The 16038-nt window shown below is 39.7% G+C and overlaps 1 protein-coding gene across 4 annotated transcripts in view; it reads right to left on the bottom strand.

The window, feature by feature from the left end:
• The window catches only part of dock4b (dedicator of cytokinesis 4b), a 140733-nt gene that overhangs the window by 30446 nt on the left and 94249 nt on the right, over positions 1-16038 (bottom strand). For 3 of the 4 annotated variants that reach the window (XM_026147369.1, XM_026147372.1, XM_026147370.1), the window contains exons 25-40: positions 15775-15909; positions 15307-15405; positions 14059-14153; positions 13448-13523; positions 12235-12335; positions 11926-11984; positions 10458-10606; positions 9538-9623; positions 8151-8177; positions 7674-7769; positions 7527-7587; positions 7072-7165; positions 4628-4776; positions 3133-3219; positions 2877-2981; positions 2449-2590 (exon numbers count right to left, since the gene is read on the bottom strand). In XM_026147369.1, the coding sequence (XP_026003154.1) occupies positions 2449-2590; positions 2877-2981; positions 3133-3219; positions 4628-4776; positions 7072-7165; positions 7527-7587; positions 7674-7769; positions 8151-8177; positions 9538-9623; positions 10458-10606; positions 11926-11984; positions 12235-12335; positions 13448-13523; positions 14059-14153; positions 15307-15405; positions 15775-15909 (1561 nt within the window). The remainder of the gene's footprint in view (positions 1-2448; positions 2591-2876; positions 2982-3132; positions 3220-4627; positions 4777-7071; positions 7166-7526; positions 7588-7673; positions 7770-8150; positions 8178-9537; positions 9624-10457; positions 10607-11925; positions 11985-12234; positions 12336-13447; positions 13524-14058; positions 14154-15306; positions 15406-15774; positions 15910-16038) is intronic. The other variant, XM_026147371.1, reaches the window with a different exon arrangement.

Below are 16038 nucleotides of genomic sequence, written 5' to 3'. Positions count from 1 at the left end.
AACTGTGAGGAAAATCTTTTTACGTTTCAAAATCTGATATATCGGTCTATATATGAGTATGAGAAATTACAAATGTCGGTACGGCCTTAAAAATCCTATGTTAGTCAGGTTCTAATGCACAGTACATATCAAATTTTGTTCAAATTGTGTGTAATGTGTGTAATATATGTGTAAAACATGGTGAAGGTTCTGTCATTGTTTGGGAAACGTTTCAAAATTGATGCAATAAATGCAGAAAAGTACTGTGAGATTTTGAATCATCAATAACAAAACAACACCTGCTTGGCAACAATGTTTCAGCATGACAATGATCCCAAATACCCTGCAAATGCATTAAATGCATATCTGGATGGAGAAGTGCACAGTGGAGCACTATTAGTCATGGACTGGCCTCCCCAGATCAACATTATTAAAGCAGTGTGGGATCATCCTGACAGAATATGCAACAAAAAAGCATCAAACATCCAAAGAAGATCTTTATATGTCCTTCGAGAAGCCTGGTGAACTATTCCTGAAGACTACTTAAAGAAATGACAATAAAACGTGCCTAAGGGAGTTCAGGCTATGTTGAAGAATAAACGTGATCATAACGTGATCATACCACATACTGACTTCCAAGCTTGTTAGGATTATACAAGCTGTTTTTTTTTGCTTAATATGTTGTATTGTCATGTATGTTTCCCCATGTTTCAATAAATCGCAGCACCTACTTCCCCTTTTCCTGGCAGAATTAAAGGAAATGATGGGTGACTCAAAACTTTTGCCCAACACTGTAAAGCAAGAGGGAAAAATAAGTTTTTCTTTTGACTAGTATGAGAAAACATACAGTGAGACTTGACAACTTGAGCAGTGTAAAAAGGCAAGGAGTGAAAAGTGAGTTAAGTGTCTTTCAAAAATCCCCAGCCTCTCCTTTATTATGAGAAACCCTGCACTGATGAACAACTATATCAGAGAGAGGGAGGAGAGCTGACGCACATGAAATGCATGAGTGTTTGTATCAAGGATTTACAGATGGGTGAGCAATCAGAGAGACTATTGATTGGCCTAATGTGAGAACAACACAGCAGCTACTTCATTCAGACGTCACTTTGAGTGGAGCGTCTGCATAAAAGGTAGGCACATCGTACATAAACTATTCAAAAATGAAAAGTACATCTTAACTTGAGGCCATTTTCTAATCAGTTTACATTTTGATGTCACCCACACACCTGGAATATTTCCTAACAGCAACTTTGAGGGCTGCAACACTACTGTGTTGACAAACTCTGCCAACCTCCAGACAGGAAGACATACAAACACCTGCCAAAATACTTTAAACCTTTTTGCGATTGTTCCTGCTACACTAAGACTGCAATTTGCCGCAGTGACAAAGACACACACACACACACACAGAAAGACAGACACCAGCCTCACTTTCATAGCTGGTAAACATGTCTATCTTCAGTCTGTTCTCTCTTTTACTGTTGTTTCCTTCAGTCTTTGTGTCACTATGTCATCAAGTCTGCCTGTTTTCTTCCCTCTTCTATCTAGACCAGGGGTGCCCAATCCCGGTCCTCGAGAGCTACCGTCCTGCAGCTTTTAGATGCATCCTTGTTCCCACACACCCGAATCAAATGAATGGCTTGTTATCAGGCCTTTGCCAAACACGATGGCATGCTGAAGAGATAATCAAACCATTTGATTCAGCTGTGTTGGAGTAGGGATGCATCTAAAAGCTGCAGGATAGTAGCTCTCGAGGACTGGGATTGGGCAGCCCTGATCTAGGCCAACAGTTGTCCCTTACATTGGTGTGAATAATTAAAAAGTCCCACATACTATAGGAGTGAATCTGAACACTGCATGGAAATGAGAAAAATGAAGGGAGCTTGAGCTTAGGTTAGTTGATTTGTACCTGGTCCCTGGTAGGAACATGGCTTAGTTGTTGTGTTTAAGGAAATGCAACACCTTAGTGCAGGGGTCCCCAATCCCAGTCCACGAGGGCTGGTGTCCCTGCAGGTTTTAGATGTGTCCTTGATCCATCACAGCTGATTTAAATGGATAAATGACCTTCTCAACATGTCTTGAAGTTCTCCAGAGGCCTGGTAATGAACTAATCATGTGATTCAGGTGTGTTGACCCAGGGTGAGATCTAAAACCTGCAGGGACACCGGCCCTCGTGGACTGGGATTGGGGACCTCTGCCTTAGTGTGTCTGATTGTGATTTGTATTAAATTTTGTATACTGCATGCAATTTGCAGCACTGTATGTTTGCGTGATAGCATGTGCCTCATGTCGCCTGCAGGGCAATTGTGTACATGTATACACGAGGCTAGCTGAGCATCCCTGGCAGCACAGTACACATGCATATGCAGTCGGTTTAGTCCCCACGTCCAAGACTGTATCTGCTTAGTTGGGGTTTCATGTTTGACCACAACTTTATTTCATGCCTCCATGTACACTGAAGGATACACTGTGCGTCTGCCTGGTATATGGTCTGGTCGGGCTGGTTTACGTGCTGCATGGCGATGGCGTGGGGGAACTCGTTGAGCATCCGCTGCTGGAATGCCTCCAGCCTCTCGTAGTCATGGCCTCGGCACACAAACTCCTTATTCTGCAGTAGAGGGGGGTTAGGAAAGAAGCAGCGTGGGGTTAGCTTGACATCTAGTGGGCACAGACTGAAACTGCAGCACCATCTGCAAACTCCACCAAGGACAGGGCCTGTTACATCATTAAATGGCACTGAATAAGACTTGCTGAATGTCACCTTCCACTGGAAGAGTCTTATATAAGAAAAGTTCATTCTTTCAGAAGCGCCGTTTCTTTTTTGAAGAGGGTGAAAGTATTATTCCCTTCAACTAGCTGTTCAAGACAAAGAGGGAATATGGTGATTTACATACCCGTAAGAAGAAAGGAAACTTCTTCCCATAGAATCCGACTCTGAAGAATTCAGGTTCTAATCTTTGCTGATCCATGATCTTGTCATAGAGAGATGCTTCCATCATCTGACAATAAAAGACAAAACTGCTTATAAACCAAGAGTGTCTAATCTGTTAGTTTTATTATGCATTTTTCTGACTAACCAGGGCATCATCAGGTTACAAAAAAACAAAGGACTCCTCAAGCAGCATCCCCACAGCTTCTGGAACAACTTACCCTCATTTTACTCAAGTTCCTGTAGTCGTAGTACGACTCGTACTGGTCAGCAAGCTCTCTGCAAAGGATGATGCCATTCTCCCAACACTGAGGACACAAAAACACACACTTATTCCCTGTCACCTTCATCGTGCCCAGTCTGACAGTTACAGACTGACCCGAAACCTACTTAACACTAAGACACTTGTTCTGCAGTGCTCACACAATCGGTCTCCACTGGATGGCACTGGCGAGTCAACAACGCCAGCAGACACAAACAAGCTCTCGATGCAGGTACGTGCAGGACCAACCATCTTACTAATTAAATGAAAAGCTTTCCTTTCTTGCTGCCTTCCACTCTGTGATCAGGAGCACTGGAAGATGGCATAATTCGTGAATGTAAAGGATATTTGCACTACGAGTAACGAGGGGTGGCATTTTTAACGATTCAAAGAGATTTCCCCCCAAACATCAGAGGTAATGATGCGTTATTTTGAGAGGGTGAGCGTAGTTTTGTTTTGCCATTTCCCCCCTTCCCCTGAGAGTACAGAGAAACAGCAAAGGTAGTTAGGATAACGAGATAAAACTGGAAAAGAGAAGTGAAGTTGGGATGATGAAAGAAAGCAACTCCTGAGAGACAAAAACAAAACTACAGCCTGGGAACCGTTTATCAAGTGAGAAACGCTGCGTCCTGAATTAGCTGAGCTCTGTTTGCGCTCACATTTCTCACTGATGAGATTATTTTAGCTAAATGCGGCACCATCAGAGCGAATCATGCTTTAACAGTCAGCGTGGCCATCATCGCCATCTGAGAGGAACAGTGTGGAATACTGTGGGACAATATGGATCCCGCTCTAATTACAGCTACCTGCAATTCCCTTGATTAAGTGGAAGAGGTGCTGCGACCTCTAGTCAACGTCACAGTTCATAACAGATAGAAATATCTCTGTACAAGGATTTTGGCCTTCCTCTTCATTTTACGTGAATGATGTCGTATCTACTAAACAAGCAGGAAAAGAAGTTCTCTCATCTTTCACCCCGATGCGTCTGAGCCGACTATTAATGTTTCATGAAACTGTTGATGCTTATTATTTTTGAAATATACTTATTAATGGCCAGCATATATTTACTCTAGGAGAGCCATCAATAATATGTCTGCGCCTCTATTTCGTTGCCAGGTATGAAATAGAAATGCATTTAAATTAGAAGGCTCTTGAATATGCATGAGAAGCTGACGTGCTGCTGGGTATTAGCTTGGCACAAACTCCTCTGAATAAAACTGAACATGCTGTTGCTTTACACTGGCACAGTACATTCACTGGCATTTAGCGGTGTTATAGGGAACCAGTTGTCCTGCTGGTGTTTGGGCTCAGCTTACTTCCTTCATTCTACCTTGCCAGTGTGCTAGAAACGTCACAGATTACATCACATGACAAATGTTCTGGTTTCTGTAAAGTCAAATGCAAATGTATTGGACGGATGACTGTAGAGGAAAAACTGGCGCTTTCCAGCTTACCTTCCCCCTGTCGAAGTTCTGGATGATAGTGAGATGCAAATATTCTTTCCTTTGCCACTCGCTCTGCATGGGGTAGTTGAGAAACTCTCTGAGCGGCCTGTCTGACCATTCCAATAACTCGTCATAGAGCAGCAGGGTGTAGGACGCCTCTGTGAGCATACACAGAGAAAAACAGCATATTAATTTACATTTACAAGTTCTTTAAACAAGTTTTTTTCTTGTTTAAAGAACTTGTGAAGCATTCAGTGTCTCAAATACTGATGAATACACTGAAGCAGAAGAACATGAACAGATGACAACATGAAAGCACATTTCAATAATCATCATACAGTATGTGTTCAGACCAGGGGTTAAAGTGGGACGGATCTATGTGGAACCGCAATCCCACACCTTTGATTAATGACCAATTAAATCTAATAGGCAGTGAGGTTGATTTTCATATGCTGCAGTCTGGCGGTGCTTCCAACTGATGCCACAAAAACCATTAAATCACCCCATGGTCACACCTGCATGCACCATTTTTTACCCTCCTTCTCTCCCCTGTTGCAGCTGTGGTTAATGCTTACATGTCATATCCTGATTCACATGAGATTTACTTTTACATTTTTAATCCAAATGTGTGTAAAATCTATGGTCTTCATCAGTCTAAATAATGCATATTATGCATGGGTCTTTCTTATTTCAAACATCTGCGGATATTCTGGCCTATCTCATAAGAGAACACTTTTTTGTGTCTATCCCTTTCTTTATTGGGTGAATCAAACCAGGAGAGCACACTGCTAAAAATGTAAAACATTAACGTGGCCTCCAACACATAACCCATTTCTTCTTTTTATAATTTTTAGCCAATGTCTTTTTATTGAGTTTTTCTTTCATACATATAAACAAAAAGAGAAGAAAAGGATTACAGATGATCTGTACATTTGGGGTAATTAGCCCGTTCGTTTAACGCTGTGAGAAAAGAAAAGAAAAGAAAAAAGGGAAATAAAGAAAAAAAGAGAAGTATTAAACATAATATTAAACATATGTTTAATATTTCCCCAAATAACATAATCCCTGCAAAATAATTCATTCCCACCCAGGTCACTGCCCTAGTCCTGTACACTGTTTTTCCACACCTGACATAAGAGAGTTTGCTGAAAAATTGTTATAGATTTTGAAATGCATCAAGGAAAGGACCCTACATGCTTTGAAATTTCCCAGTAGAGTTCTGAGTGAATGTCTTATTTTCTCTTTTCTACACACAACATGAGGTCATATAACCACTGTTTGTGAGTGGGAGGGGCAGCGTTCCGCCACCTCAGTAGGATTGCCCTCCTGGCCAACAGGGAACAGAATGGAGAGGAGAGTTGGTAGGAGGGAGAGGAAGACAAGGCTACTTTTCAGAATCAAGTGAGGAAGCTTTGCCCTGTGCATGTCTGCATTTCTCTGTTGCACTTTGTTGCACGTGCCTTCTAACTCCTTATTTCTCCTCTGCGTTTCCTGAAGCGTACACTGCAGGTCTTCATGTCTTTTCTCTTGTTCTTGATTTTGCACCTGCACTTCAGTATAAACTTCTCTGTATTTTTCTCAGCATTTCATTGAACCTACACTCCATCTTTGAACATCTTTTTTCATTCTAGTTCAATGGTTTTATCCTTCATTTTTTTAACATATACCTGTAGTTCTAGATTTCTCCTCTCAAAGTCGTAGAGAGTAGAGAATCTGGAGAAATTCAGCTTCTTTCTGATTTTCTTGCACTTTCTCTTGAAGTATTTGTGTGTAGTGCTATTTGAAGCGACACTTGCAAGCCTTCATTGTATTTCTCGATGTTCTGTTCTGTTTAATCTAACTGTTAAAATTTTAATTGGTGCCCAAGGCGGGTAAATTGTGTCCAAAATGTTGCCACCAGATGGTGCATCTTTGTGGAGAAAAGCCATGAATCTGTTCATCTAAACCTGATCTATTTTATAACATTATTGGAATGAGATCACGGATACAAGATTTGGGTAAGGTGTTCCGGTCTAGCATGTCCTAACATGTGTAGACCCCAGCATGTTGACAAGATTAGATCTATTGGCTGGCCTAGGAAAGACTCCCCGGATAAGCTGGAGGAGGTGGCCAGAGGGAGGTCTGGGCTTCCCTGCTGGCCGACTAAGAAATTAGTGATGGCTCATGTAATATCTTCTTATTAATCGTAGAATGTAGTGGCTAAATCCACAAAGTTTAGTAAACTTAAGAACCAGCATCAGGAAAAGCTGCACAAAGAAAAAAAATTTAAACCTGCTGGACCTCACAATGGGAATTACGTAATGACTTATTTCTGTCCCCTTACAACAGACCTTATGATTCCCTGCCAAATCCCAACTTAAAGCCCTGGTTATGACAAACAGTAAAACCGCAATAATGCATCACCCACGCTCAGTCACACTGTACTACAAGGCAGTATATTCCTTTCAATGTACCTGTGTAGTTTTGTGCTTTCAGATGCAGATCATACAGTTTGTGAATGTAGCGGATGTACATCTCTTCTTTGTTCAACTCTGTTTTGTAGAAGTTCTGGCAGGAGCGAGAGATGATTCAATGAAAAAACATGAGAGAAAGACGGAAAACATTAGCAGAGAGACCATCATAACCATTAGAGAGGGAATTTAAACAAGTAATGAAGGCATTTAAAAGTGGTGCAACAATATAGTTCTGCTGCTGATTTGCAGGGGCCTTTTGATCCCTCTGCCTACACACTGAGGTCCTCTTGCACATAACTCCAGTTAAATAAAATAAAAAACCCACAAGAATACTCAATTATCATCTATATATTACATATGTTTTACTTTTTTCATAATTTTGAAATAAAAAGGTAATAACTTCAGAGTGCAATAGCAACAGAAGATAAACACTGACATATTTGCCTGACACTCACCAGTAAACTGACAGTACATCCGATCTTTTTGCCATCCACTTCTCCCAACTTCATACAATCCCTGCAATAGAAACATTGAGAATTTGACTAAAAGGACCAAGCACGTGTGTCTCTGGAAGTATTTTGTGAACGTGTGCGCGCGCCCACCTGTAGTCTAGCAGTCTTTCCATTAAACGAGTGACGGTAGCGATCAGAGAGATCCCGCTCTCCCTCCAGGTCTCTCTCTCGATCTTCTTCAGCAGGCTGAAGGACAAATGAAGAGAGACAGAACAAGACAAAGATGTAAAGACCAAAAGAGACGGGGAGGGCAAATGGGGGGGGGCGATGGAAGAAACAACTAAGAAAGGAAAGGAGGCGAAGCAAAATTAATAGCAGTCATACTGGTGTCACCTATGCTTGTTGGCCTGCCTACAGGAGCTCAAGAAAGAAAAAACACAAAGGTGGCTAAAAATTTTTTACAACACCTTATTTACTGTTATGCCACCAAAACAGGTTTTTATAGAATTACGGGCAAACACACAACAGCCAAAATACTGAAGCTGTTTATTCTTCTTTTTTTTGTAATTGCTCCACATTTCCCCTCACACAGACGACACTGAGAGAACAAAGAGGAGGGTGTCTTACCTAGGGTACGGACCAAACAGAGGAATTCTACTCCAGGCGGGAAGCATAGGCGGAATAAATTAATATTAATATTAGCACACACTCACACAGGTTAGTTTAGGGATTAGTGGACTTAGTAGGAAAAAAAAATAATTATGAACTTAAAGTAGGCTTAAATCAAGAAAAACAAAAGAAAATTGAAATTAAACATTAAAAAAGTGTTAATAATAACTTATTATGCATGATTACAATATAGCGCACACTATAACTACTGAACTTTACAAAATATGAACCGCAGTGCCTCTGCATTTTATTAATGTTTCACGTGTACAAATGGTGGGAAAGAGAATGATCGACTATGGAAGACAAAGGGATATTAGAAGTGGATCCATACTCATAAAATAGATCACACTTTGATTTGTGGCTGGGCGGCAGCAGAAGAGTGATTCGGAAATACGACTTCATTTAATGCAACATGGTTTTCTTTTCCTTTTTCTTTTAAAGTTGAAATGCAAGATTTTTGCTTTGAAAGCTTCAAATACTAGCAGCCCAGAGAGAAGGGCGACATAAAAATATAAACAGAAAAGAAGCAGGGACCAACATACGCACACACTCAGGTGAACACACACACACACACATATATGAAAAGGTGTGCACAAACACTAAGCATGCAGGTGTACAAACCTGGAAACTCAAGGACAGACAAAAGGAGCTGACCAAAGAGGAGGTGTGAGTGAAGATGAAGGCGATTAAATGCTCATCACTTACCTCTCACTGCTTGAAAAATATGCTTTACATAAGCAATTTCAAATACAAAACTACCTATTGTATATTTGTATAATAATGACATGTTTGTTAGTTTGAAAGTAAGCCTGCAGCTTTCTGTGTTGCTTCCCTCATTAGCTACATGCTCTGAAAGCAACCTAAGCCATTTAATGGCTTTCTTTATTGAAGTACAAGAGGCCTTTTCAGAGCTGTAATGCTGCTATCTGTGCTCTGGGTTTTCAGGGTTAAAGGCTAATTCTCAAAAGCAGAATACTTAGACACATCCACTTCCCGATAAAACACCCATTTAGTGAGGCAAATGACCTGCAGATTGCAGCCCACGCAGATAATTTACCTGATGAAGCCTTGTGTGGGTTGCATCATTTAGGTAATTAGACCCCCATAAACAGCTATTTTCACTGGAAGTGCCCAGGTCTCCTAAACTAGCCTTCATGCACTTTCAAGTAGGTTTTTGCTGGGATTTTACTGTTTATTGTAAAAAATAAATAAATAAATTTTTAAAAATTGCTTTCGCAGCCAAATTATTTAACAAATTTGCAGAGACTTTTCCTTCAAAAGTCTTTCTGGAAAATTTCTACTTTATTAGATTTTGTAACATTTCTTGATTCTTTTACCAACTCACATGCTGTTGAAGAGCTCCCTGTATGTCTCATCGCCTTTGCCTTCAGACATCAGGCTGTCCAGCTTGTCAATCAACTTGGCCTCCACCTGTGAGGAAAAGCATTTAAAGCTCAGAGGCTCGCAGTCTGAACAACACTGACATAACAAAGAAGAACGCAGAGCTTGATCTTAAAGTGTGCAGCATCAAAAAAGTAGACTTAATTATCTGAATGAGAATGCATAATTCTCTTAAACTTGCAGTATTTGCAATGACCAGCAGAGGGTGACTTTGACTCTGACTGAGAAAAATCTGACTGCTTATTGATCACTTGTTTTGTTACCTGAATAGACATTTTACTAATGATTTTTGAGTACTAGTTTATACAACGTGATACTTTTAGAGAATTGTTGATAATAAAGCAGGATATGCTTTAGGGAGTACGTTTTGTGAGTGACAAGACACCAATCGATCTCACCCATCTGTCAATTTCTTTACAGTTAAATTGTTAGAATTTACAGTTATGTGAAAAACTAAAGACATGCCATGACCAAGTAGCCTGTAGAACCACCTTTAGCAACAAAACATAAGTAGTTGTTTTCTGTAATGCTCTGTCTCTCACATTCACATGCTTCAGTTCATATATTATACTAATTATTGTGGTTTCTGAAGTTTCAGAAATGTAAATAATATTATTATTTAGCAATGATAAACAAAACCAGCTATAAATGAATGTAAATGTTTTAGAAGGAAATTAAACATCACACACACTGCAATTATTACAAGTTATATTTCCAATTATCCAGTTATATAGATGTGGCTTATTTTTGATTATGACAAGGATGAATTTAGCTTTCATTAACCTTTGCAACTAACAGTTAAAGCCAAGATTAAATAGTTCTGAGTTGGTGAATTGATTTCAGTGAAACAGCAGCATGCAGTACCTGCTTAAAATTGCCACTGCGTCTTTGCTCCCAGTCCATCATGTCGTGGAAAATGGGGATCATGACATTTCTCAGATCAGGTTGAGGCACCAGCGTCACCTCCAGGAACGGCCCAATCATTGCTGGGATGAAGTTCAACTTATGTTCACCTGGAGGAAAGATACAGATCGGAACAGAGGTCAGGCTTTCACTTTATCCCTGCACACAGCATATTCTTTATGTCAGAGACAATTTACCCAACTCTGGAAAGGTGTCTTCCTTCAAAACCTTTGCAATAAATCCTGCTCTAGCAGTTCATGAAGTTCCCAAAAGCCCCAAAACTTTCTGTTTTGATTGTTTTCTGCTACTCCCCCATTCTAATCATTTAAACAAACATTACACCTTTAAAAAATAATGCCTCAGATGTTTTGTTTTCTTTGGCTAACACAGGTCTGAATTCAAAAGGTCAAGTGGATTTCTCTCCTCTGTCCTCCCTTTTAGACAGATTCTAATAAAGTGCACTTCACAAATTCCTTCCAATTTGGCTGAAGTGCTAAAACGAAACAACTTCGAGTGCACAGTTTATTCCATCATTTTCAGCAGAAAGATGTAACGTTATTATTACTATCAAATAAAAAAAGAAAGGAGGGGGGGGGGGTTCCAAAGTGTACTTGAAAATGAGAAAAACCACACTTGAACAGTACGTTGGAAATTACCATAAAACAAAATTGCATCCATCCATCACAGAGTCAGAACAAAAGCATCCACATAAAGGAGACCAAGGCATCCAGTCGGTTGCCATGGTGACAAATGGTATAAAGAAGAAAAAAGGGTTTTTTGTTTTTTTTAGATCCCATCAGCTCAAGTACAGAGAGTTGTTTGCTTTGTTGCATCACACAGATTCCAAGAGCTCTACTTTTGCACCAGAGGAGCAATAAATATGAATAAATAAAAACAGGATTTAGATAGTTTCAATAGAACCACAGGACTTTAAGAGATCCAGCTATTGCTGAAATGAAATCAAACACTAGCACTTATAAGTACCTGCAAATATGCCATGTACGTCATTAGGTTAAAATCCCTTCACAAATTTCTTTCCAAACATTTAGGTCCTGCATCAGCAAATCTTTTACTTTTTTCTTTTTCTTTCTGCACACTCTCCAGCTTTTTTTGGGCCTCTTTTCCTTTATGAGCACTATGGAGGCTGTAGTGCCATTTATAAATGAGAATTTGGTCCGCATGATGGCCCACGTTGTTACACATCATGCAGATCCATCCATATAATGATCAAGCTGGAATCCAGCAAAGGTGTGAATTGCAAAGCACAATGAGACGGATCCCGTGCATGGAAACATTGAGTAAGTACTCAGTAAGTATCTCTTGTGAATATGCCATATGAAGGACGATGAGCTTAACAACTTTCTCCGTCATGGGTGTAGCCCATGTTGAGGAATAAGATGTGCGCTATGATGGGCCTCTATCACCTTACCTAAATTCTGCCACATGCTGAAGATCTCACAGCCCATCATCACCCTCATGTCTCCATATCTGCATGATAAAAAAAAACAACAACAAAATGCGGTTAAAAATGTGTGCACATACTGATGGAAGCTGTAGAACAGCATGTTAAGCAGTCATTAGAGTGAGTGTACACTGTGTGTGTCCAGCTGTGTTGAGGTTCTTGACAGACAGGAGGAGCAAGATAGAGCGGCTTGTTGAGTAGGTGTGTGGCTCATTACAGACTGCTCTAACGCATCCAGCAAAGAATACCAAGCATTTGTAAATAATCAGCACTTACTTTTCCAGTATTTTCTTTCTCTTGGAGGGAGAGAAGGATTCAAGTTGAAGACAGGGCTGGTTGATAAATATTACAGACAGGTAGAAATACGAATCCCACACCTGCAATAAAAAAAACATCACTTTGTTAACGTGCACAACCTCCTGACTTTAACCTACAAAAGTGTCTACCTGCATGTGGGTACACAGTAACTTACTATCAGACACAATACTGATAGGACAAACAGCCTCCCAGATCTTCAGATTACATCATTTTCATTAAGCCAATAGCAGCAGCAATCCTACAAAATTCCGCTATTAAAGGAATTCAAACTGAAAAAACAGACCATAGGATAAGCCTATACGCTGATGATGTGTTACTTTACCTTGAGAACTCACATACCTCTCTGCTGAAGATGATCACACTTATAGATTACTTGTCTATATTAGACTATTCCATCAACTAGAGTAAATCAACAGTTTCGCCTCTGAATTGAATCTTTAAGAACATCTCCACCACTGCGCTACAGTCAGGTAACATCAGATGTTTAGGTGTAAAAATTTTCAGACTGAATCACATTCCTCTACTAATGTAGAGGGGATTATCTCACAGAGTGCAATACTTCACCTATATTACTCATGGGGAGAGTTGCAACAATTAAAACGATGGCCTAAAATCAGCCATCAGTCTATTGATTAGTTTAAGACACTAGACTCAAACATCTCAAAATGTTTATGAAAACAACAAACCATCACGAATCAGTTTAAAAACGCTACAAAAGCCAAAATGCACTGGTGGTCTAGAATTACCCTGTTTTTTCTATATGTTTCCAAATGGATCAAATCAAGCCTGTTAGATAGTCCATGACTGTACCTGGTCAAGCACCATATAGAAAAAATACTGAAACCAGATTATGTATTTGATGTTGGTGTAAAGTATATTTATTGTTCTTTCTTCTGTTTTTTAGCTTTCAGCTCACTACTGCACAGTCTGCCTTAAGCATCTAAATAATAGTATTGGGTCGATTTTATATCCATGTCTCAGTTTTTGTGATGTGTGATGAACTTCCATATTATATATGTGTCTGCCTGTGTGTCAGTAGTAAAGTAATGCAGCAAACTTTTTGAAGCTATTTTGACATTCAGACTTCTGAAGCACTGCAGCACTGTTCAGACAACACACACACACACACACACACACACACACGCACACAAAGCCTGCCAACTTCCCTTACCTTGTAGTCAAACTTGTCATTGAGGAAGTTTTTCCTCAGAGCGTCAGAAAGGTAGAGGACAGTTGTGATGATGACACTAAAAGAACAAAAAGGGACGCAGAAAGCAAGAGGTGGAGAAGATTACTACTGTGTCACCTTGGAGGGGAATCTGTCATTTCCATTCTGCACTGCTAAAGGAAAATGTGAGCAGAGAGGCAAAACCATAAATAGCTAAGGCATAACATTTTTAAGTTACACTTTTCTGTCTGACAAAACCTTTTCATTATGAAACAACTGTTACTTGTTTTTCCTAGATGATATCATCTCTGTGCCACTTGATAGTGACCTCCAGACAATAATATGGATGGATAAGCACTGCATTTACTCTCATATTAAATGAGCACACTACATTCAAATCTCCATCTTCTGAAGCTTTTTGTGCGATCAAAATCAAGTGTTAACTGAGAGAACCAAGGTTGAATATTTTAGCAGATGAAAGCACACAAACAGAATAAATGACTAGTTGTGAGTGAGATGCATACTGCATATCTGCATGAGCCTCTGATTTCCTGTCTGTCCTCATTCGTGTCCTCTTCCTGCTTTCCTTGATTTGTTTGCGTGTGTGTTCTTACTTGTTCGTGACCAGTCTCATGACAGTCCAGTCTTTAGGGAACATTTCTGGTCGGATTAGGATCCTGAAGACTGTAAAGATATGAAGGAGGAAATCCTGCAACACAAACACATGCAAAACAACACCAAGGCACATTAAGTTTGTTACTCAGTAAAGAGTTATTGCAGAAGAAAGATTCGGGATGGAGCTTATTTTTGACAACCATTTACTATCCTATTATATATTAGGTATAATTAAAAATATATAAAAGAAATGTTTCTGTTGGCCATTTTAATATTTTCTAGCTATAAGCTACTTCTTGACTTCTCTTTATCTCTGCACGCTCTGTGGGAAAACAAACAACCTAAAACTTCACTGTAGGTCCTTTTTCCATTTGTACCTCCTCAGATAGACTTGGATCGACCGATTTTCCATTAACAAACAAGATGCTCTTATGACTCATCGAGTGACACCACTGACCAGCCAATTGGTGGCATGCAGTCTGACAACATCACATTTTAGAACCTGCATGGATCGCTTTGGAACCCTGGCCGTACAGGTACTATGACCTAATGAAAAACCCTGAAACCTGTGGTGAGCTGTGGCGAGTTGATCCAAGTAGGTACTAATGGAAAAGGGGCTCTTTTCCAGTGTGAACCACATTAAATCTGCTCAGAGTTAGTATGAAGGTAGAACAACTTCCTCTGCATCTGTCCATGGTGCTGAATTGTTAATATCAGCTCTATTTAAGGACACTACACTGTACACAAATATCTGATCCTAACACTTCTCAAGTGTTAAGGCAAATGCAGATCTACTATGTAACTATGTAGTCTGTACATAGGATAGGATGTGCTGTGTTATCAACTGTAATAATATTATACACTCAAAGTCTGAGCCTCTAGAAAGATGCGCTGCACATGTGAAAGCAGTAAATCTGGTTTCATCTGCATGTTTCACTTAGGTTTTACCACCAAACCCAGCATCAGGGTTCACTTAGTAAACTCTTTTGATTACACTTTTTTTGATGCATGTATCAGAAATAGAACTCACAAAAAGCACATTACTTCAGTTAACATTAATTCCCAATAGAGTAAACCCATGAACTTAATATCTTTCTGTCTCTTATTTTTCCTGCTGCCCAATTCTACACAATTTGTAGAAATTGTAGTAATACCATCAACAGGCATTAATTATAATCTTTTACTTTTAGACTTGCAGACAGACAGATATGGATGGAGGGAAAGAGAGAAAGATCGAGTGGTCTTACCCTCAGGTCGTCTTTGCTGCTGAACGCCTGCAGCAGCTTCTGATAGTGCTTGTCACTCATCTGTCGCAGAAGCGCCAACAAACATGCCACAAATTCTCCCTGACAACACAACACATAATGAGAGGGAGAAGATGGAGCTTTAATGTTGTTGCATATTCAGGGAAAACTTTTATTTTTCTGTCCTTTTGGAGAAGAAATGAGTTCAAAAAATAAGATCTATTGTGCTTTGAAAATAATAGTGGAACTAGTAAGAATTGTACTTATGTTAACAGGATTTTTAAGAGTTTCCTTGACCTTCCTTCATCAGACAATGATGATCACATTGTCATCCACCTCACCATTTCCGCCATTCCAGAAACTATGTTTATTAATCTAATTACGCTTCTACATATTGTCAAGTTCTGGCATTTATAGCAGTAAGCTAGCTTACAAACACACACACACACACACACAGTAAAACACACATACAGTGACATCCTGGAACTGTAGTCTCATGGAGGTTCCAGCAGGCTGGGGCCGGTTGCTAATTTCCAAGATAGTCCTCAGTAAAACTCCCAGCAGGCTTTCCACAATTAGCTCCACTTCCTCAGACACCACAAGCTCCTGAGAGGGAAAAGAAAACACACCCATGTGAGAATGAATCACATATCAAAGTACCACATTACCTTGAGAGAGAGAGTATTAGCATTTAGAATAGAAAGAAAAAAAAATGTGAATCTTGAACGTAAGAGT

The sequence above is a fragment of the Astatotilapia calliptera genome, chromosome 17 (assembly GCF_900246225.1).
Source record: "Astatotilapia calliptera chromosome 17, fAstCal1.2, whole genome shotgun sequence".
NCBI lineage: Eukaryota > Metazoa > Chordata > Actinopteri > Cichliformes > Cichlidae > Astatotilapia > Astatotilapia calliptera.
This window is presented reverse-complemented; position numbering and strand designations above follow the sequence as displayed.